Source organism: Gobio gobio (genome assembly GCF_949357685.1).
Source record: "Gobio gobio genome assembly, chromosome: 6".
Lineage (NCBI taxonomy): Eukaryota > Metazoa > Chordata > Actinopteri > Cypriniformes > Gobionidae > Gobio > Gobio gobio.
In genome coordinates this window covers 42,374,059-42,398,629 of record NC_137102.1, presented here as the reverse complement: position 1 = coordinate 42,398,629, position 24,571 = coordinate 42,374,059, and the positions used below count along the sequence as shown (strand labels likewise).

At 39.4% G+C, this 24,571-nt stretch overlaps 2 protein-coding genes across 2 annotated transcripts; both read right to left on the bottom strand.

The window, feature by feature from the left end:
• Window positions 1-501: 501 nt before the first annotated feature.
• mmp14b (matrix metallopeptidase 14b (membrane-inserted)) lies at window positions 502-16,771 on the bottom strand. The gene is made up of 10 exons (XM_079818773.1): window positions 16,129-16,771; window positions 10,039-10,187; window positions 9,460-9,582; window positions 8,804-9,111; window positions 8,160-8,321; window positions 4,796-4,959; window positions 4,573-4,711; window positions 4,307-4,457; window positions 4,109-4,224; window positions 502-2,309 (listed from the first exon to the last, which is right to left on the bottom strand). Exons 1-10 carry the CDS (start codon window positions 16,213-16,215, stop codon window positions 1,858-1,860), a joined length of 1,851 nt encoding a protein of 616 aa, XP_079674899.1. The 5' UTR covers window positions 16,216-16,771; the 3' UTR covers window positions 502-1,857.
• A 1,554-nt stretch (window positions 16,772-18,325) lies between these two features.
• sall2 (spalt-like transcription factor 2) lies at window positions 18,326-23,665 on the bottom strand. The gene is made up of 2 exons (XM_079818763.1): window positions 20,108-23,665; window positions 18,326-19,969 (listed from the first exon to the last, which is right to left on the bottom strand). The coding sequence occupies exons 1-2, from the start codon at window positions 23,357-23,359 to the stop codon at window positions 19,832-19,834; spliced, it is 3,390 nt and encodes a 1,129-aa protein (XP_079674889.1). The 5' UTR covers window positions 23,360-23,665; the 3' UTR covers window positions 18,326-19,831.
• Window positions 23,666-24,571: the final 906 nt, after the last annotated feature.

Below are 24,571 nucleotides of genomic sequence, written 5' to 3'. Positions count from 1 at the left end.
GGGCTAAACAAACATGTTAAAGGGATAGTTCACCCCAAAAAATTTTTTTTATGTTGATTCAAGTGTTTGACTCTCTTTGTTCTGCAGACGACATTCTGAAGAATGACCATTGACTTCCATTATAAGGAAAAAAAAACATTGGGACATTTCTCGAAATATCTTCTTTTGTGTTTCAAAGAGTAAAGAAAGTCATACAGATTTGGAATTACAGAATTTTCATTTTTGGGTTAGCCGTTCAGGTATGACTATGACAGTTTTAAAATGTTTGGTCGACAGAAAGTCAAAAAAAGGAAAATCTGACAGCAAAGAAAACTTACAAAATATTTTATTTTGACTTAAACATAAAAAAGGTTTTAAAAACAAGCACAATTTAATTTTAGATAATGATCACCATCATTTAAATATTATTATCATTATTGTTTTTTTAATCCAACTTTAAAATTCCAATTTAAAAAAAGCACCACAAGTTATCAAGAATTGTAAACACAAGCAGTGAAAATGTCATTTTCATATTTTAAAATTTATTTCATTTCAAAAATACAAACCCACCCCTTCACTTTCCCCCAAATTAAGGCCACTTCATAAGACATACATTATTGCCTGTCCAGCAGGACATTTTTAATGACAATTGTTAAAATAAAAAAAAAACACATTCTTGACATGGAGAACAATAACAATAGTAATAATCATAATGATAATGACATCATCATTATCAATAATGGTAATTATTTAAAATACAGTACAATATAAAGCCATACTACTGAAGGACACAGACAGACAGCACAGCTTTGCAGGCATTGTTAGTGGGATAAGTATCAATTATCTTTGGAATGGCACATGACTTTGGATTCTTAACCTGAGTTGGGAGTTACATGGGGCGGGAACATACCCTGTGTTGGTTTAGTTAAAAGAATTAGCTTTCATGAGCCAATGCAGATAATGTTTCATAATATCTGGTGCCCTTCAAAAGTACTATGGTGGTCCCGTGGTTCAGAGATGATAATACCGTGGTACGGAATGATTACTTTATTCATGCACTATGGTATTTATATGGTACTACAGAAAATACCATGGTACTACAGCACTTTTTGACTGACTTTTCTAGTTCATGCATCCTGGAAGGATTAAAAAAATTTCTGACTATATTTTATAACATTTAAAAAAAATGTAAAACTAGATTTACATTTTTCCTAATGATATTTTAAGATTTTTCCAGGGTTTCCATCATTGTGAGGACCTTTTACCATGGCATCCAAAAACCATGGTTGTACCTGTCAGTGGTACTTTTTTGTTGCTATGGTTGCACGGAATGCAAAATGTGATGAGCATCGGCTGCAACCTGAGATAAGTACATAGTCTTCTGATTGGGACAAACGCTGTTTTCAACAGTGGGTAAGAATTCACAATGAGTCAGACATACAACAACAATCACAACTTTAAAATGACATTTACAAAAGGCTAAACAAACAGCGATGAGCTGGCGTCATGTTCTACACCAGAAGGGAAAGAAGAGAAAGACATTGAGAGCAGAGGGGAGAGATGAAGTGAAAGTGACACGGGGGGGAAAAACAAGTACCTTATGCCTTTGAACAGCGTTCAGGAAGAGCTCGGCACAGGTGTGAAAGCAAAACATTCAAGACCACTAATTACAAAATATAAAAATGCAGAGATTTGTCTGAGTGGCATCATTTCTAAAGTAAACAACAAAGGGTCCATTTTTGACCAAAACCATTTTTTTTTTTTTAGACTTGTTTTTCTCATTTTGTTCTTGCTTTGCTAGCAAGTCCCCTTCTTCCATATTCTCAATTCTCTCCTCTCCTCCCCATTCCCTTTCTTCCATTATCCCTTCTTAAACGTTTAAACCTTGTCCAATAGGGAGCGTTGGCAGTAGAGCAAGCGTCTCGGTGTGCCGTACCTGCGGAAGAAGAGAAGGGCTCCGAGCGTAAGAATCACGCAGACCAGCAACATAAGTGGCACCACAACGGCAGCTGCTCCTCCTCCACTGCTGGGTGCGTCTTCAACCTCGATTATGATCACCTCTGTCTCCTCCTTTTTGCCCTCTTCCTCATTCTTGTCTTCTTCGTGTGTGCGGCCACGTTCACGCTCCCGTTCCCTTTCACGCTCCCGCTCACGTTCCCTTTCACGCTCACGATCACGGTCACTTCCTCCACCACCGCCACCCGTATTGGAGTCCTCATTAGGGCAGCCCATCCAATCTTTAAGTGCAGACTTGGGGTATCCAGGCTCCACTCTTAATAACTGGTTGTTAAACTTCCAGTACTTATTGGCTTTGTAGAAGTAGGTATAACCTGTGAATTTAAGAGAGAAAATGTCAGAACTGTCCAATAGTAGGGATCTTTGGCCTAAAGCCTACATCCTGTAGACTGGGTAAACCCAGCCTGACCTGCCGGCGATTTGATTTCGCCCTGGAAACCTGTACATTCATTTCTACTGCTTCTCTTACACTTATGCGGGAACCAATCACAGACTGGCTTATCCACCTGGCGTGCTATTGGTGGGTTTAACACGATGACGGATAGAGAAGCGATTGGTCGTTGCCTGTTGATCACGCCTCTTGTGGTCTGATTGGTTGAAGGACTATCCAATTGCATACAGAGTCATTTGAATTATGCTCGTTTATCACGCCTCTTGTGGGGTGATTGGTTGAAGGACTATCCAATTGCGTACAGAGTCATTTGAATTATGCTCGTTTATCACGCCTCTTGTGGGGTGTTTGGTTGAAGGACTATCCAATTGCGTACAGAGTCATTTAATTTATGCTCGTTTATCACCTCTTGTGCAGTAGAAAATACATAGCAGACTCCCCAGACCAATGTTCAATCTTAAATTGAGCTTGGTCTGGTGATAGCCAGACAATACATCCTGACTTTTTCAATAAAACTACAGTAATTAAAGGGATAGTTCACCCAAAAATGAAAATTAGCCCATGATTTACTCACCTTCAAGTCATCCTAGGTGTTAATAAAGGCTTTCTGAAGCAAAGTGATGCGCTTATGTAAGAAAAATATCCATATTTAAAACTTTACAAACTGTAATCTCTAACTTCGGCTAACTGTTGTATGCGCATTCACGAGAAATTTGGCGTTCCAGCGTATGACGTAGGATGCTCCGGTGTGAATATGCTAGTTCTCGTGAGAACCAAGTTTTGTTTTGCTCTATCCTCTGCATTCATCCCCGGAACTTGCGCTACGCCTGCGTCCTACGTCATACACTGGAACGCCAGTTTCTTGTTAACACGCGTACAACAGTAAGCGTAAGTTAGAGATTACAGTTTGTAAAGTTTTAAATATGGATATTTTTCTCACACAAGCGCATCGCTTTGCTTCAGAAGGCCACTTTATACCCTACTGCTATTATAATGCTTGGAAGAGCCAGGACATTTTTTAATATAACTCCGATTGTATTCGACTGAAAGAAGAATGTCATATTCACCAAGGATGGCTTGAGGGTGAGTAAATATAATGGGCTAATTTAAATTTTTTTGGGTAAGCTATCCCTTTAAGTTTTTTTTCTTGTATAAAACAGGACAGTGGAGAGAGGCATGAAAATATTGGGTAAGAGGAAGGAATGGGAGGCAGTAAATGACAAAGGACAGGCACAGAACAAACTTCAATATGCTGATTTGGTGCTCAAGAACAATTTCTTATTATTGTCAATGTTTCCACAAAAATATTTAGCTGCACAACAGTTTTTTCAGGATTTGTAGATAAATAAAAAAATTCAAAAGAACAGCATTTATTTGAAATAAAAATCTTTTGTAACATTAAAATCTGAGTGAACAGAAAATATCTGATTGGTTATATTACGCAGTGTTTTTATTTTCTGTGTGGACAGACAAATTGCTTAGAACCACTGGAACTGTGCTGTGTATTTTCAGGACATATAGGAGGTTACGTTTCTTGGGTGATTGCAGAATCCTGTGTGCTTATGTCTGATTGACAATATACTAAGGTACAGAATTGACAAAGAACAACCATGTCAGAATAAGAAGGCAGCTTATAAATCTTTTTAAATTGACTTTTTTGTGAAGTGAAAGCTGAAACAGTTCAAGCGCATAGGCTGAAGCAGAAGGCGGCAAAGGACTTACTTTGATCTCGACTCATGAAGGCAGCCTTTATGTTGTCTGGAACGCCTTGCCATTTACTGATAGGTTTGGGGTAATCTGGATCCACTGACTGCGTGTCTTCATTGTAACGATAATATCTGATTGAAGATAAGAAAGGGTTTCAGATCTAAGCTCCCTTTGTGCTCATGGCTTATATTATGGGAGATGAAAGCTACTGACTTGTTTCCTCTGAAGAAGTAGGTGTTGCCAGTAGGCGTGTAGAGGAGGGCTGCGTCTATTTTGTCCTTTGGAAGACCACTACCCATTTCTCTCAGAGTCTTCGGATAACCTGACTCCAAGTTCGACTCAGTGAACACCCAATGCTTGTCCCCTGCAAGCCACAGATGACCAAATATATTACTTCTGGAGCAATAAGCAAGCCTATTCAATCCAAAGTTTAAAGCAAAATTCCCTGTTGAAATCATGTGATAGAAGACTACTAGTACCTCTAAAGAAGACAAATTTCCCATCTTCTCTTTCAAAGGCAGCATCGACAGTTGTAGGCAGACCTCTCCAGAAATGTCCAATTGGCATGGGGTAATTTTCCATAACCCGATTATTACGAATGCGCCAGAACCACTTATCCTAAAACACAGGTACAGGAATTGTGATGAACACACATACTACATGATCTCCAACTCAATACTCACACAAATATTCTCTTTGTACCTGAAACACAAACATTTCTCCTCTGAAAATGCCAATGGTGTCAAAATGGCCCTCGCAGATGTCAGGACCAAAGGAAGGTCCTCCGGGCCTGTATGGTGTGGGATATGGAGTGTGGTGGGGGGTCTGAGGGGTGACAGGTGGTCGTGGGTGTCCCGTGTTTAGTCCTGCAGAGTGCAAAATTTCAGTTTAGTGAATTAGGTCATCGATAAAACCGAAACATTTAGTAAAATGCTGCTGTTCATCACTATATTTCCCACTGTTATTTAGATTTCATTAGTTTTATATATTGTATAATGTTCTATTTAAAGCTTAATTAGCTTGTTTGCATTTACATATATTCGTTTAGTTTTTTTTCCTAATTTTGCTTTGGATAGCAAAGCAGCATAATTTTCTAATGCTAATTTAGTTTGGTTTTGTACCAGATAAATGATCTGATTGAATAATTAAATGGTATGATAGTGTCAGATGATTTATATAGATATTGCCCTCTTAAACAGCTATATATAGGTAGCTACTTTGTGTTGGTAACTTGTAATATAGCCACCTACGTTTGTTTGTAAAACATTTTCAGTGTAACTCAGCAGGAGTAACAATCTATACCATTAAACCAGTGTATTTTTATTTCCGTTGTGGTTTTAGTTTTGTGTTTTGGCCATTCATTTACATCACAACAGCGTTTTGGGGGACTGAAAACACAAACTTCTAAAAACTACAAAAATGCAAATTTGTGAAACCGGTGACGTCATGCGCATGCATATTACGTGTTCAGTCTATAGGCGTGTAGTGTTTCTTTACAGAGTGACATCGGCAACTACTAGTCTGACATGCATAATACTGTGTTTTTAATTGTTTTCGCGGATCCGTGTGATCGTTTTGACAACGTTGCCGTATGTACGCGAAAAACGCAAAGGAAAAACTTTTCCAGTTTTAGTACATTATTGTCTTGTAAACATACCCTGAAACTCATTTCAGTTAATTGCCAAGGCAACATTTCTAATTTACATTTAGCTTATGTTTTTTAACGAATATTCACTATATTTAATAGTTTTAGTCTTAGTTAATGATGATAACCCTGACTTGAACAGAACTAGGGTGTGGTTTAACAATTAAAGGGTTAGTTCACCCAAAAATGAAAATTCTGTCGTTAATTACTTACCCTCATGTCGTTCGACACCCGTAAGACCTCCGTTCATCTTCGGAACACAAATGAAGATATTTTAGTTGAAATCCGATGGCTCAGAAAGGCCTCCATTGGCACAATGCACTTTACACTCTCAAGACTCATAAAAGGTACTAAAGACGTCATTACAAAGTCCATCTCACTACAGTGGTTCTACAATAACTTTATGAAGCGACGAGAATAGTTTTTGTGCGTGAAAAAAACCCTAAATAACGACTTATATAGTGATGACCGATTTCAAAACACAGCATCATGAAGCTTCGAAGCATTATGAATCAGCGAGTCGAATCATGATTCGGATCGGGTGTCAAACTGCAGAAATCACGTTACTTTGGCGATTCAAACCGCTTCGGGCTTCATGATGCTGTGTTTTGAAATCGGTCATCACTATATAAGTCGTTATTTAGGTTTTTGTTTGCGCACAAAAACTATCCTCGTCACTTCATAAAGTTATTGTAGAACCTGCACTGTAGTGAGATGGACTTTGTAACAACGTCTTTAGTACCTTTCATGGGTCTTGAGAGTGTAAAGACCATTAAGCCAATGGAAGCCTTTCTGAGCCATCGGATTTCAACTAAAATTTGTGTTCCGAAGATGAACGGAGGTCTTATGAGTGTCAAACGACATGAGGGTAAGTAATTAATAGGGTTGGGCATCGAGAACCGGTTCCAACTTGGAACCGTTTAAAAAATAACGATGCCATTGGAATCGTTTAGAAATTTTGTTTTCGATTCCGATCATCGGTTCCAAACGCGCAAGTTTTCGGAAGTGCTTGCCGCGCCCGTTTGTTCTGTTGCAGCCATGGAGCACGGTAAGCGGCGCTCAAAAGTGTGGCTTTATTTCACTAAAAAAAAAAAAACCTGGGTCGGCACAGTGCAACACATGACAAACTTATTTCTTGCACGGGAGGATGCACTACACATATGTGGTGTAGCTATAAATTAACGAGTGTAGCGTGTTTGCTGCGCAGGTCTGTCCCTCGGGCAACCCTGCGCTAACCAACGTTATTAACGGGATAGTTCACCCTGAAATGAAAATAAAGCCTTCTTTTACTTACCCTGATGTTGTCCCATTGCCCTATGTCCTATGACATTTATAATACTGTTCCTGCACGCGCTCCTTCCTATTATGGCAGTGAATGGCGATCAGCTAAAACATTACAAAAAGTAAACAAATGTATCACGCAACGATACAGGGAGACGCGCGCCATATGGAAAGTGTTCAGTGGGCACACTAGGTTTTGCGAGAAAGAAACCGTATTATTCAGTCAAAACACTGAGCTCGGCCGTTATTCTGAGCGCGCTCCTCTGTGTAACGTTACACTATGAGCCGTCAGCAGCCGCCGGCGCTCATGCCTACTATAATAACTCGCACTGTTGTCATTGCACCCACGATAAGCACACACACACACACACACACACACACACACACGCGCGCGCGCGCACCATTTTGAGAAATCAAGCTCAATAGAAAAAAACGCGATTCTCGTCTTTTCTATAACGTATATGATAAGAAATAATACTAATAATATAACCTCCTTAAGTGAATATTGTGTACCGGTTGTCATGACAATATTGCACGAGGCTACTGCGGCTTGGAGTGCGCACACACTGGAACACGCGCATTTGAACAACAGCTGGGTGAGTAAAAGATGGCTTTATTTTCATTTCAGGGTGAACTAACATTATCCCACCTCATCATAATCAGGTAAGTGATTGTAGTGTAAACCCCTTGACCAAAATGCGAATTGTGGTGAACAACAACGTTACTGAAATTATTTTTCCCCCTCGTAGATAAATGTAGCTATACGCAAATTGCCCACGCTAGTAGCAGTCCTTAATGACTGCTGTTAATGCTATTGTTAAACCGGGACTCGGTGTGGAACTCCATTCACCTTTGCAGCAAAGCAAGTGAAAATGCCAGCGGAGAAAGTCCCAAAACTAAAACTCATTATTGAATCAAAATACAATTTTCCTCTGTGAAATGAGCCTGTGACATGTTGTGACTCCACCCCTCAAAGAATCGGAATCGAGAATCGAAAAGAACCGTAATCGAAACTAAGAATCGGAATCGGAATCAGAATCGTTCAAATCAAAACGATGCCCAACCCTAGTAATTAATGATAGAATTTTCATTTTTGGGTGAACTAACCCTTTAAAGTTATGATGATATTGACTGTTTTACCGTAAAGCTGCTGAATCCCTTTACGGTCATCGTCAGGAAGCTTAAAGTTGTCAGTGTCCATCCACTGGTAGAAAGGAGCCATGATGGCGGAGGGGTCATTTGAATGTTCCATTCCCAGGGCGTGACCCAGTTCATGAACAGCCACCAGGAACACATCATTACCTGAATGAAAGTAAGCAATAACCATGTCAGCACAGGATAAATTTGAATAACCTTAAGTAGTGTTCTGTATAATTGCGTAGTGCACATTAAAAACAACAATTTTGAGATGCTAAGAATAGATAGCACAGAATGACTGCTGAGAGGTGGTATTCTTTTTCTTTCAGAACTTGTTTTTAGACATTCATTCCACCGCAGGGAAACATCAAAGAATTAATAAAGCTTTTCAAATAGAGACGTTCCAAACATTCTCATGAAAAGGTGAGGTTGATTCAACTCAATTCAATTAAAGTGTGCACAAACACAACACTTGCTTGGACTTGCCTTACTCTTTCTTACACAAATATCCAAACCCAGCTGGTTTAAGATTATATGAACTAATTTGTGCATGTCTAAACAAGAACCACCATCAATACTGACACAAACAAGTGAGAACCCTGGGAAGTCTAGAGTATTCCCTAACTTCTGGCGGTGGTGCTCCTTACCCAACAGGTCACGGTTGCCGATGGTCCAAGGTTCTGCTGCATCGAAGTGCGTGTCTCCACCTATGCCATTGCCTGGGAAGTAAGCATGGGCCAAGAAGCCTCCTTCACCGTCAAACGGACTGGCGTCTCCATGAAAACCATCAGCGAAGAAGAGCATGATGTCGGCAAAGTCTTCAACCTTGTCTCTGATGTCACTGTAAGAGATCTCTCGGAATCGCAAAGGGGTAATGCTTTCCCACACTTTGAAGGCTTTTCTGATGGCCTCAAATGTCTCGTATTCCCCAACTTTTGGTGTATAGTTCTGTATGCTGAGAAATAGATAAGAAAGGGTGGATTGGAGAGGCAATCAGAGAAAAGTAGGCCATAGGAAAAAAGAGGAATATAGAAAAGAAAGAGGGAGAGAAAATGATTTACATTACAGACAAGTCACACAGGAATTTTGGCCCTGGCTGCAGTGGAGCAGAATCGTATAGTAAGGCCAAAGATGACTTTTCCATAAGTGTGGTGCGTATTTACTAAAGCATAGCCACAGCCATATCTAAACGTTTATGACAGCAAACCTCAATTAATTGGTAATGGTTTGGACGAGAGTTTTGCACCTAAAATGCATTTCTCCTTTATTGATCCAGCAGAATAGAGTTAAGGTTGTCTCTTACCAAAATGTGAGCTCATTTTTATCCCATTTCAGTCCCTGGATTGCGTAGCGCTTCTTTCTCAGGTTGCTTTTCAGTTCAGCTCCAAATTTGTCTGGGACGCCACAGCGGGGCCTCTTCATTGCCCTGGCGATCACAGTCCAATACATTAGATCATCCACCGCACAACATATTTAATTTCAGTGATTTTGGGGTCGTTAATTTCTGTCCTCATATATTCTACATCTTCCATGCCTCATTGCACACCAGTGGAGGATTGCTGACACAATGCTCTAGTTTTCCATTCTCTGCTTCCATGACTAACAACCTCATAACTGATGGGCCAAAATAATTCCACAGAGATATCAATAAGCTCTTGAATCTCCTGAACTAGCCACAGGTGTTCAGAAAATGCGAGACGGGTCCCATGGAGGAAATAATGTATCATCTAGACCCATTCTTTGTCAGGAACAAAATATATATATATATATATATATATATATATATATATATTTAAAAGAAATTCAACCCTGGACATCGCAGCACTAATTACACTACAATATATTGTTGCTGTCTCGTCCAACATGTGGGCAGCTCACTTACTCTAGAGTAGTGGGATCCATGTTGCCAGTGATTTTCAGGCCATAGAATCTCTGCATGGCTGCAATGGCAGAGGAGACGGAGTGAGGAGAGCGGGCCGTATGTGTGCGGAGATCCCCGGGTGGCAAATAACCATATTGCTGTAGCCATACCTAAAACGGGACAGAAAGAGAGACAAAAATATTAATTACCGAACTTTATTTTACAACTTTATGAATAGATATTTAAGTGAGGTTTTCCTTAAGTGATGTTGAGATGCATGAGGACATACTGACATGCAGATCTGTTGTAAGACTACATCATTCAATTCAGTTGCTTGCTAAAGTGTCCTGATTTCTTGATTCTTATTTTGTCTTGTTTTTAATGAACACACTACCATTCAAAAGTTAATTTTGGGGGTCAGGAAGTTGATCAAAAGTGATGGTAAAGACTTTTACGATAAATGCTGTTATTTTGAACTTTTTCATCTAAGAATACTAAAAAAGTGTATCACTGTTTAGACAAAAATATAAAGCAGCACAACTTTTTCAATATTGATTATATATATGGTAGATACATGGTTCTTGAGCTTCAAATCAGAATATTAAAATGATTTCTGAAGGATCATGTGACACTGAAGACTGGAATAATGCTGCTGAAAATGTAGCTTTGCCATCATATAATTTAAAATATATTAAAACAGAAAAACGTTCTTTTAAGTTGTAATAGTTTTTGATCAAACAAATGCAGTCGTGGTGTGCATAAGAGACCATATATAAAAAAAAGGATTGCGACCCCAAACTTTTGAACAGCAGTGTTTATCTTGATTTTATTCCTCTTACCCCATCTCTTACCCCATTCAACAAAATTTTGCTAGATTCATTATAAAACAAGAAAAAAAACTATTTGTAATAGCTTAAACTAAATTCAAGATATATTCTAATTATTATTCTATACTATTACTTTATGCAATTTTGATTCTCAATTAAATATTTTAAGGATGTTTATTTACTGGACAACCAGACAAAATACTGATTAAGAAAATTATTTTCTTTTTGCATAGAGAATATATGGTATATACAGCATATTTAGCAGTTGATATTTACTATGCCTTGAATAAATAGCGTTGGTGAGTGTGAACTGGAAATTGAGTTGACAGAACAAGAACTTGGAGTTGGTAGGAGTGTAACTCCTCCAACCCAAGGGATTGGGCAAGGTTCCTTACCACAATTCATGTAACAAAAGCTCTGTAACAGGACCTCTATTCAAAGAAATACTTCTAAACAAATCTATATATCCAAGTGTGTGTCTAGGCTGATTTATGAACTTGCTTTCCTTTGAGGCACAAGAAAGAAGCTGCATTATCTCTGTCTTGAAACTGAGTCAGCGACGACACAAATGCATTTCTGTTTGTAGCAATATAGGATGATAGATGAGATAATGAAAGCTGAAATGTTATCTGTCTGTGACTCCCTCAGGGAGACGAGATACTGTCTCCAGTTAAACCAAACTGTCAGCCAGTAATTTCCATGGGAATTTCTGGTTAATACCATTGAAACCTCAGAGACAGAGCCCTTATCCCGTAATCCCCCTTTCCCTACCTCCTCTACCACTCACTCACTCACTCTCTCTCTCTCTCTCTCTCTCTCTCTCTCTCTCTCTCTCTCTCTCTCACACACTACTGCAGGAATGAAGGGCAACAATGTAGACACACCCTATGGGGCCTCACTACACCCTTGTTCAGCTGTAGCTCATATAGAGAAAAACATGTGGATCACATGATTTGGCTGTCGTAGCTTGTGTGGTCTTTGTGAGTAAAGTGTCAACAGAAAGAGGTTCCTCAGCATGATCAGCATGTTTTATGTCTATTATGGTTCTCTCTGGCTGAATGTGTTTTTGAGTGTGTGTTTTGGCTGCAGATGTGATTACGTCCACAGTCAGATGCTTCAGAGCATGTATTCCAAGTTGATGTAATCCTGGAAATTTTCTTGCTGTTTTCTCATACTTTATTCCTCTATTCTTATTAATCTATTTACTTCCTTCTTATTTTTTGTCTCAGTATCTTTTCTCGTATATAACTTCCTCGCAATGCTTCTCCATTTTTTTCTATCATTAGACAGTGAATAATCTATTTACTTCCTTCCTGCAGTCTAATTTTTTGTCTCAGTGTCTTTTCCCGTATATAACTTCCTCGCAATGCTTCTCCATTTCTTTCTATCATTAGACAGTGAATAGTTCAGTTTCTTTGGCTGTCTGTGAGTCACTCTCAGTCCTCCACAGCACAAACAAAGCTTCAGTGTGTTATATCCATATGAGGGAAAGAAGACTGTTAATGGGATATGGATTGGTGGGGGGATGGCTGCGATTGTGATGGATGAAAGTTGCGCGTAATGAACTGAAACAAGACAAACGTCGTGTGTGATGTCTTTGCGGTTGCACAACATTTCTTACAAGCATCTCTCAAAAACAAGTTCGAAATTGGAACTCAAACCCATTCCGGCAAGTCCCTGCTGTCTTCCTCACAGAGGAATCTTTAAATTTTCACAGGAAAGTTAACTCATTCTTCCCTAAAGTTATAAATACAATTTGGACTCATAAGATCCGCATGAATTACTGGCTGTGCCATCCTTGCCTTCTGTGGTATGCTAAAGTGGTGGTGCCAGCTTCACAAGATGACCGGTCTATGATTATGTCATCATACTAAGAATCAAGACCAAGCACTGGGGAATACTTACATTTGCAAAGATCTATGTTGGGTTTGTACCTGTAAGTATCCAAAATAGCGAATGTTTTATCATTTGAAATAACTGTGACGTCCCTTGTGTCTCATTCAAATTTAGAATTCTGTTCTAATCTTCAATGAGGTGATCTTGTCATAGCCATCCAGACTTATTTCAATGACTAATTCCTATATTTTTATTATAAAGAGTAAGGGTGGTTTCAGGTGGGTGTAATAAATCACTTCCAAATGCAATGGAAAACACAGAAACAGCCCTGCTTGTAGTCATAGCTTGCAAATTGTATTAAATAATTTCAGTCAACCTTCATTTTTGCTTGGCACGTACCTGAAAATGCCTGAAAATTCAGAAACGTTTTATGAGGTACGACACTGACAGCATGCGCTACGTTTTCTAAAATGAGCAATAGGCACCATTTTGTGTTTGCGCACAGATGCACTGTAAAATCAGGGAGACTTGAGAGAAAGACATGCAATTTTAAGGGAAAATGAGTCACAACTTCCATTTACTCTGGGCCAATGGAATAACACAGAATCTGGGTGAGCGTGTGGTGAATCCAAATCCAATGAAGCCAAATCATAAAAATGCAGTTCAGCTGCTCAGGTTACGCTAATGAACCTCAACAGCTGGCTAAATGTATCAACGATGTAACATCAACAGAGAGATCCTAAAAAAAGAAATGGCTAATATCATTGGAGTTTACACTAACACAAGTTTTACAGAGAAGTTTATCTATCACGATGCACTGTGATGCTCCTTAATCCCTGTATTTCAATGAATTCTATTCCTCGGTGGTTCTGTGAGGAAGAATGCATCCTAATTTTATTTTCAATTATTAAATTTTTTCATGAATCTGGTGATTGGATGCTCTTATAATCATCTTTCCAGACAATGTATTTTAAATATCAAATGGTCAAATTTTTACACCTGGGGCACTTGGCTGTTTGATGACAGGAAAAATAATATTTTTAAATGGAAATCATAATAGGAACATTAGAGTATCTTGGATATATAGTAAAGGCAGTTGGGAATTATCTTTCCAAGACTTTTTCTTACTGCAATAGTCTGTGGGTTGTTTGGCCTGAAGCGACACAGGAACTGGACAATTTGTAGTCCAATTCAGCCTTTGAATTCTCTGTTATTCTATCGTTTCTGAAATGACATCACTTTTCATCCTACAATAACTTCTATTCTTTATGCAGACTTGCATCATTCACACCCCTCCACATTTCCTGCCTGAAAAGATCAATCCCGGTTTTTTTCCCGATCTCTTTGTGTCTCTTTTCTGTAACATGCCACCCCCTTCCACATCCCACTTCCTTCCTTACACTTTGACACAACATCACTAACTGTTGGCATCATCTCACATCTGTTCCAAAGCCATGTGGTCAAGGCTGTACGGAAAATCCCCAGGCTATTTCCTCTGGTTCTGTCCTATAAAGGATGTGACTAGCCATTTGTGGCCGAATACACATCCCAATAAAGTAGATGCAAATCTCCTTGGAAGTTCTTAATAAATGTAGTAGCACTCATCAGGTGACTTATCCATGACCTGTCCATTGCTGTCAATGACGAGAAGTGCATCACAAAAATAGCATGTCATGGTTAGTGTGGGAATATATAACCATAGTCTGACTTTCACAACAAAGGGAGGTGGATATAGACACTAATATTGTTTAAAACCACAGATGTGGATGAGTCTATAGCATAAGGATATCCTTAAGGAATCAGGAAAACTTCCTGCAGGATTGGGATAACTTCCTGTTAGCCAAAGTGGCGAAAGAGAGGAAGAAAAGAGTCCATATGCAGTTTTCTGCCATGTCTAAACCCCTCCTCTCATTTTTGACCATAACTAAGGACAGATGTCATCCATTATATGCCGCAGCTTATAGGAGCAGAAAAAAACTTCCCCTGCAAACTCATCCTCAGCATATCCATCCACCCTCTGACCACAACATTGCAGTCAGGACTTTTCTTCCTGTTTTCTTGTGGTAATTGGTCATTCTGTTTTGCATCCTCAGCATCTTTCAATTTCTGTGGTCTCTTTTTTTACCTTAATTCAGAATCCTCCACTCTATTTTCGAAGTGTTTGCTTTGATGTTTAACATCTGTGACTGAATAATGCTACTGACTGTCAGCTGATAAAGGCTTTCCCATATAAAGATTTGATTTCAGTTAATAACATCCATAATATAATCCTTTCTGGTTTTCATTCAGTCAAAAAGGAAATTATAGTGTTTTAAAGGGGTCTATAAAACTTTTCCATTTCAAATGTTTAATTGGGTAAATCTCTTGAAAACATGTCACATATTTTATGAAGCCTATTTTAGGACTATCGAGTTGTTTTGCATCATGACATTATTTTGATGACACTTGAGCATGTTCCCTCTTAAATGTCTGGATGTGTATTTTGAAAGGATGATTCTCATAAGATTCTCAAAATGATGGCAATGAAATCTTTTTATTATTAATTTTAAGAAGCAGCGTAAATTAAAGATAAGAAGAGAAATAAGACCTCGGCATAATGCATACACACACACATGAATATATACAAATCTTTAATGAGAATGAGATTTTTTGTGCTTCTGAAATTAAAATCGGAGATAAAAATGGTTAATGCCACAATGCAAAAAAAAAGTTTCATTTTCTTTGTGCCAAATATAATTTTGTATTTCCTGATTTTGTGGTGAAATATGACCCCCATATGTTCTTGACAGCTATTGTGAAATTCACACAATTAAGACTTTAAATCTCATATTATTGAGTATTAAATTTGAATCTCAATTAAATTAACGAGTCTCATATCATACAATCTGTTTTCATGCCAAGCATTGACATACTTCAATAAGGTCACACGTGTGCTTTAATGTATTAGGCAATAGTGTTGTATTGTAGCTATTGTCTTTAGTGGTATGTTTGTTTAAAAAGTGTTGCCGGTATTAGTTGTATTAGTTAACATTAGTTAATGCATTAGTTAACCATGAACAACACCTTTGTTCAGCATTAGTTAATCTTTGTGAACTTTATTTAATAAAAATACAGCTGTTCATGGTTAGTTCATGTTAGTTAACAGTGCATTAACAAATGTTAACAAGATTTTAATAATGCATTAGTAAATGTTTCTATGAACATTAACAAAAATAAATCAATGATTTATAAGTTCAGTTCATTATTAGTTCATGTTAACTAATGCTGTTAACTAACGAACCTTCTTGTAAAGTGTTACCGTGTTGCCTTTTGACTTTTAGTAGACTATTTTATCTATATGGATTTCAACAATAGTCTAGTATTAGACAAGGTAAAACATCTGCCACCCCACAATTGATCTGGATGTTATCAGTGTTAATTTTCTCTATTAATAATGCAGGATACTCACCTCAGGTTTCATATCTTGTTTTGAAGACGATCTCTGCGCGCACACAAATATTAGGAGCAGGAGCTCCGTTAACCCGCTCCAAATCATTCTTCAGTCGATGAGTCCTTTTGTTGAAAACACGTTTATTACTCTTAATAAAGTTTGGCTGCTCTTTGTAACTGTCAAAACATAACCACGCTTTAAAAAATAAAATAAAAAATAACAACTACCACTTTTGTGGTAGGCTACGAAAACGACGAGAACTCGTGAATTTCTCCAGGGGAACGGGAGAATACTGAAGTTTATGAAATGTAAACAATTACTGCTGTAGATTACTATTGCATCGCATTGACTGCAACTCTATAGTCCTAAATTCATATTGTTTTATGCACTACGCGCCGAAATATTGCATGGAGAGAACGCAGTGTAAATGTATCCTTGGTAAATATATCTTGTCTTATTTCTCTTTCATTGCGTAGTTGGTTCAAATCCTCGGTTTCATATGCACAGCAGCCCCCTTCTCGGGGCTGTAGACGTGGTCGCTCGATAGGTGTTGCCAAAAAACTGATCCTGAAAAGCCAAAGCCCTGCCTCCTTAACATTAGCCCATCCCGCTCCCTTCCACTGCTCGAACTTAATGGCCTTGCTGATGATCTTCAACCGCTTTGGTTGGCTCGACCTTGTGGACAGAGAAAATACTTCATCTGCCACATTACTAGCCTATTGTTTAGCGTTTGCAATTTTAATTCATGGTTTGCTTACATTCGTTTGGTGTTTTGTGGTATTTGAATGACTGGTCAAAACTTTTTTTAAAGCAAACAAGCATGGCAAAATGATTCATTTCACCTGATTGAATGGAAAAATATGTGCATAATGCCAGGGCATTGCTTTAATCTAATTTATCTTTTTATGTCATTGTTTGTGTTATTGTGACAGTCATAGAATTAAATATGAGTGTGTGTGTGGAAGTCATTGGAAATTCCCTGTCTATTTCTTTTGACTCAGGTTTACAGAAATGTGATTAGAGTATTATTATTTTTCTATTACATTTTTTGGATCGGGAGCATTTTAATTAGGTTAGCAATGGTGTATTTTATACAGGCTCTTTAACTTGACAAATGTACACAGTCCGTTATTTTATGATTTAACAGCCTTTCCGTTGTCAACTGATGCACATTATAAACCTTTCCATTTATACAGCTAAGGTTTAACACTGCCACCCACTGGTGGGATTCTGACATTACATGTTGCGTATATTGATAAAGAGAAAATATAAATATATTTCATATCAAGACTCAGGAGCCTACCTTTTACTTTTAGAATAGCTTCAGTCATTATTGCTGGTCTGCCCTGAACAATTTGTGTAAAGATAGAGGTGAAAATGTACTTCTATAAAAAAAAGTTAAATTGCCATGGTATGTTGAATTCAGAAGACATGAGGTGCGTTTTGAACCCATCCTGGTGTTTCTGAAACTTTAAGTTGTTTTACGAATATGTATGTGCAATTATCAGTGTATCATTATCAATTATCTTGTGTTCTACACATACATACATGGTGAAGTCGCCCTTGACTTTATCTTATAGTAAATCCATTCACAAAGTAAAATATGGTTTATTAAGCCATATAAGTTTTTCCATTGCTCAAGTTTGCTTAGTATGCCATATTTTGTGACTCGGTGCGTTGGCCTTGGAGACAGGCACATTTTTTTCAAATGCCACTACGGCCATAAAGTCCAGCTTTGTGAAGTTTACGAATAGTGAGCTTAGACACATGACCCACTTTGCGATTGTAACTGTAATTCTGTAGCCTTTTTCTTTTCTTTCTTTCATTCAGTTTTAGTACTCACTTTTAAAACCCATACATCACAGCAATATACACATACCCCTGCACACAAACACATAGACTATACACTTTCCCCCCTGTCTTCCTTATGTGCCTCTGCATGGTTGTCATGGTGCAAGAGATTAGAGGCCAGTGCTCAGACAGATTGTCAACGCTTCCTCCAGTTTCTCCCTCACTGCGCTTGATGTGGCACACACAGAAGCAGTGCAGAGGAGTTTGATTGTGTTAGGGAGTGAGCGGATTAGGGATGCCTGTATGTGAAGAAAACAGTTTCCCTCAGACCACCAGGGAAGAGTAACATCACTGTCAATGAGATTTATACAAAAAAAAAAAGTGTGCGCAATTAAAAGAATGGCATATTCTGGTTCTTGTCATGTATACACTGATTTTTATTTCCATTTTTATTTTTTATCTTTACCATGAAATTACAACTCACAGTCAGACTCATACACCCAATTCATTTCTATGGAAGATACATGTAAAAGTATCCAGACAAAGAACAAACATCACCATAGAAACAAACATTTTCACCAAGAAATATAGGAAGGGTTATCTTTAAGCTAGATAGTGGTTCATCTCAGAATCAGTCAAATTCTACCTTTTTCAATAGCTACACTGACAATATTAAAGTAACAAGAGTTTACACTGACTAACATACAGGCATTTTAAACAATCTCTCCCGACTCTTTAGTCTAGTTGGTGTTAAGAGCAGTATTTTGTCTAGTACTGTACAGCTGGACAGGACAAACATGGACACAATGGACATAGGTTGACAGGTCATATTTACAGTTTGGGGTTTTGGTGCTTTTCAACTTTTAAAAGTAAAAGCCTGGTGATTTAGTACAAGTAAAGAATATGTCATGTGAATTTATCTAATGTAAATTCTATGAGGTGTTTTACATATCAGCTTGAACTGGTTCACACTTGGTTGGATCTAGGAAAACATTTTTACATGCATTTCCTCTGGGCTCCAGCTGTACTGTCTGTGCTAAGCATTTTGAGATGGATATCTCTTCTAACATTTGAGCTTATTAAGAAAATTGATAAGAGTTTGAATTGTTGGCCAAATGTTGATAATATTGTCCACTTTGTGCATGACTGCCCTCAAAACATAATGGAACAAGGTATTGACAAATAACGAGATCTTTGACCAAATAAAAACGTTCTTAGAATCTGTATTTAGTGCATTTTAAATTATCAATTTATAATTTTATCAATTGACTCCCTCCAAATTTTACCATCCTTTAATAAAGAAATAGTACATCAATACAGTAACTTTTATTGAGGGAACAGTCAATTGTCTTTTTAAATTTTGCAATCTTAACTTTGGAAGAGTAAACAAAACCATCATGACAACCTTGCACAGACAAAATAATTTACATTCATCAAAAAGAACATCACATAATATTGAAGGAAGTACTATAAGATATATTTAGACATTATTACATATATTAAAATACACAATGTATGTATTTTAATATAAAAGAAACATTTTTTAAACCAAGACAAGACCCTCTATGTGATTACTGTGTGTACAGTGTGTGTGTGTGTGTGTGTGTGTGTGTGTGTGTGTGTGTGTGTGTGTGTGTGTGTGTGTGTGTGTGTGTGTGTGTGTGTGTGTGTGTGTGTGTGTGTGTGTGTGTGTGTGTGTGTGTGTGTGTGTGTGTGTGTGTGTGTGTGTGTGTGTGTGTGTGTGTGTGTGTGTGTGTGTGTTTTTCTTTTGGTGAACGGTCTAGAATCATGGTCCATAATTATCCTTTATAAGTTTTTCTTGTCAGCTATTAGATTGATCTCAACACTTTGTCTCTGGTTTCTTTACCAGTGTTTGGTGGAGAGCGCTCTGATGCTTGCTGATGTTTTCGGAGGGCTTGCTTTAAGAAACTCATTGATGCCCTGGTGGCAGGAAGGTTGCAAGGTGGTGAGTTTGTGACCGCTCATGATGCGACGCTTTCTCTGGGCCCTTGGTCCTTGCAGGGGTTCGAGGTGCCTTGACAACTCCTCCATGGTGCTTCATATGTCCCTGGAAGTTATAGTAAGAGATGTTATTTTATTTTCTTGCATCTCTCAAAGTGCAAAAAGACATTGTACCATGTTCAACTGTATATTCACATTGGATGACAATAATTGATTAGCTTAATGAATTCAAAAGGCCACTCACCTTGAGTCCACTGCGACTTGCATACTCTTTTCCACATTCAGAACAGTGGTAGATTTTTTTCTCTGGCATGGGAGGTGGAAGACTGGGAGTCAGTGATATACATACAGTTGATTCTGTTTTGTCCATTTCAGTTCCTGTATCTTTATGGTCCACTTTATCCTTCGCAGTTGAACTAGAGTGAGTTTCCTTTATGATCTTCTGCACATGTATGTCAGGCTCCTCTGTCTCACCTGCATCCTCACTTCTCTTCTCTACAGTGTCTGACACCATATCTGCATTAATACTCAAATCTGGAGTTGCCCTTTGACCATTCTTTGGTGTTTTATGCATTTTATCTTCCGTCTTTTCTTCCTTACGGAATTCTTGGGGGATTGATTTGGATGTTTGGACAAGGCTTTGGTCAGGCTCCTCTAGGCATACTGTATGAGAAGACACACTCCCAGATCTCAGCCCAAGAAGAGAAGGTGGTGTTGATGTTTGATGTGGCCGAGGAACCCTGGATGCATTATGAGCTTGCATACCAAGAAGATCCTCCAGATTTGATCTGGATCCAGAGCAAGAAATAGGTGAGAGAGATGTATTTTCACTGAGTTCACAGTCATCTCTTTGTGGACTGGCTTTCATTAGAGCATCTGAAATCTTTTGGTCTTCCAAGGAGGCAGTATTGCTGGAAAGTTCAAAAGATAGTTCATTAGTGGCAGAAGGACCAGTTGTTGCTGATGCTGACTGGGTGGCAGGAGGGATGAGCAAGGCTTCAGATTCTACTGGAGAAGGTACACTGAGAGAGAGCTCAGGGGGGTCAGGTCGGAATGTTGGTGGTGAAAGGGGGGTTGGATTCATGGAGGGATCCGGGCTTAGGTCGAAGGGTGGAATACGACCTGAGCTAAGTGAAGCAGGTAGGCTGGAGGTTACGGGGCATACCGTGGGAGCAGTGCTGACAGCAAGGGATTCAGTATGTCTAGAATCTGAAACGGTTTGTAGATCAGCATGTAGTAACTGAACATCCATAGTGCTAGGGCTTATCTCTGAAGCAGAGTGCTCAATAGACTGGGAATGGGACAAAGTATCACATTCTGTTGAAGTATCAGGCATGTCCTCTGGTGGTAGCTGTCCTCCTAAATGCATGCGGATATGATGTTGCAGCACAAGGGCATTGGTAAATTTCCGTTGGCATAAGGGGCAAGAATTCTGGGCACGACTGTTTGGTGGGCGGGCTCGATGGGTGGCAAGGTGTGCTCGAAGGCTTCCTTTAGTTGAGAAGGAACGACCACATAGCTTGCAGGGGAAGGGTCGCTCACCTAAATGAGTAGCCTGATGCAAACGCAACGCTCTTGGGCAGCTTAACACCCGCAGGCACACACTACACTGATTTGGGGCAAGTGTCCCAGCAGAGTTCATAAGTCCCAGGTAAGGTGACTCCTTGCTGAAGAGGGATGATGGTATTTGCATTGTAGATGATGGAAGTGAGGTAACCACATTTGTACTGAATGTGCTTGTGCTCATTAAACCACTGCTGCTATAGCTTAATGCACCTGCTACACTATGGCTGCTGGTAGAGGTCTCCCCAATGGATGAAACCCAGTGTGACTGACTATGTGGTTCTTTCTCTAACTTTTCCACCAGTCTCTGCAGCTTTGATGTGTCAGAGGTTGGGGTCGAGATAGAAGGGGCAGTGGAGGAAGCTGAGAATGGGAACGTGATATGTTGTTGCGGGGATGGCAGGAATGATCCGGCTGGAGTTGTCTGCCTGAGAAACCCATGGCCTGGAAGATGGTGAGTTGAAGATGTTGGGAAGAAGATTTTGGGTAAGTTGGCAAGCTGCGAGTAGGCAGATTGGGGCAGCAGAGTAGGTATAGGTGGGGTGTTCTCATCAAAGCGCTGCTGTTTCACTCCTTTATATAGCCCAGCAATGGAGGAGGTGGATGAGGCAGGAGCTGAAAGAAGGGTGGAGGCCAGAGAGGATGATGATGAGGATGTTATTGAGGAGGTAGTAGATGTAGAGGCTGCAGCAGCCGCAGCAGCAGCCCGGTTGAGCTGAAGGAGAGAGTGTGCAGTGGTCAGCAGAGCCAAATCAATACTAGGAGGCAGAGATGAGGTTGTGCCACGTGTTGAGGCAGTAGTGCCCTCAAGATTGTCACCACACAGATCATCCTCTTGCTGTTTCTGATGCTTCTGAATAGCATTTGCATTGGTGGAGGTGCTAGTTTGAGTTTGTGCTGATCCTCCCATTGATCCCCCAGTTACAGATGCAAAAAGCGAACAGGGAAACAACGAAAAAGAAAGTTCAGGGTTTTGCTCACGATGGCGCAAGAAGTGAACCTTGAGGTTCCCTCGTGTGGTGAATCGACTGAAACATACAGGGCACTGGTAAGGACGCTCCCCTGTGTGTGAACGCAAGTGTATTTGCAGGGAGGAATCACTGCTGAAGAGTTTCCGACAAAATCGGCATGCATGATGCATACGCCCCGATGATAAGACAGACGTACCTCCTTGAGCAGAGAGTTTTGGATCCTGTGAGGAGGCAGTAGGGACAGCAGCTGCTGGTAGAGATTGGTTTGGGAAGGCAAGACTACTGTTTCCACTGGCTCCTGTGGTGTGAGATGATTTTTGTGATGATAGGCCAAGGGAAAGTGCGAGTGGATAGTTTGAGGCAGCAGGTGTGGACATTGATGAGGATGTGGCAGCACTTGTATGATTGGTGAAGTTTGCTGAAGTAACTACTCCACCGTCATACTGTGCCTTATGGGGACGTAAGACATTCAAGAGAGGGTGGGCATGTTTAGGGGACTTAGAGGTGGTCTGAGGGGGTAGCAAGGATGAGAAACAGGCCAAAAGAGGAGCCACAGAGGTAGGGGGAGGTGATGACTTTGGTCGGGAGGGTCTGGGGTTGTTATCAGAACCTTTTAAACAGAGCTGTGGCAGAGATGGTAGTATGAATGGCTTTGAATCCACTTCACAAGATCCTCCTCCCAGTCTCAACACTTGCCTACAGATTTCCTCAGTCATCTGCATCTGATGGATTTGCCTCTGCTGCAGCACACGTAGCTCCTCCAAGATGAAAGCAATACTGACAGGTGCACATGCTGGGGCTGAAGGGACTGTGCTTGGGCTAGAAGATGGTGTAACTGGACTTGGGGGACCCTGAGGCACAGAATTAGGGCTTCCAGGATGTGGAGGCACACAGAGAGAAGCAGCAGTGGAGGAGGATGAAGAGGTTGTGGTTGCCGACACGCCTAACTTTGGAGAAGCCATGGGTGAGTGAGTGTTGTTGTGGGTTGAGAGCACAGTTGGTGCAGTGGTAGTGATAGGCTGATTAGTAGAATGGGATGGGATGTCAGGAATTTGGGAAAGGTGAGACTCTGTTAAGTTTAAGGGAAATTGTATGGGCTGGCTTGGGATGTGAAAGATTGGATGGCTTGGTCTGGTCAGAGAAGATGTTGTGAGCCTCTCAACAGGTGGACTTGGGATTAAGGTAGATTGGCAGCTTTGAGTCGTAGAGTATGAAGAAGAGCAGGAAGAGTTCTTTGCAAGAGTAGAGGTGAGGGACTTCAGTGCCAACTGCTCCTCTAAGAAATCAGAGAGAAACTATTTATGCAACAAGTCATGCCATACAGACACTGGTCTAGTCTAATGTTTAAAATCCAAGTCCAATATGCAAGAATTAAAAACGGTATCAGGTCGGGAAACTTTAAGTTATATAGTTGAAAAGCCACCGATTGACTATTTTAATTTCAAATCATAAAAACTGTGAAAGGTAGCCACTACAATACCTAATGAGTATAGTTGTCAGTAGAATGTACAGTTTGATTAATCATTCTAAATGTATTATTTTAATTCATTTAATACAATTATTTAATTACATTATTTTAAATCAGTCATTCGGTAATTGAGTAAAGAGAAAATAGATTGCATATATTAAACTGCAGAATTAATTTTGTAGTTTAATAAAGTTTGTTCATTGTTTGTTGTTTGCCACATTATTGTTGTTATTGCACTTGTGAACTGACAAACCCAAATGCTTTTAGCCTTACAAACCTCTTAACCCAATTAGAAACCTTTAGTACTTTCTTTTTATTTAGGTTGTTGTCGCCTTAATTGCTTTCTGATTGTTTTACTCACTGCTTACACAAGCATCACCAAGGAAACATAGCATATGGGGAGGCTTACACATGTAGAGGATACCTCTGGCTGACCCGTTACACTGTATTTCTACTAAATGCCAACCAAAGTGTAGTATTGCTGTTCTAACCATGAATACCACCTACTGTGCCACTTGAACTCGCGTTATCATAAATCTTTTGTTTTTTTTTACATTTAACTTGTAATAATGTATCATATCTCATAAAGCACGAAGAACATTATTTGTACTTTTTATTTGTACCTCTTTTTTTAAGTCTGTTGTACATGGCTGTCTTCTCTCTCTATCCCCTCACTCCCTCTGATCTGAAATCCCATCCCTTGACC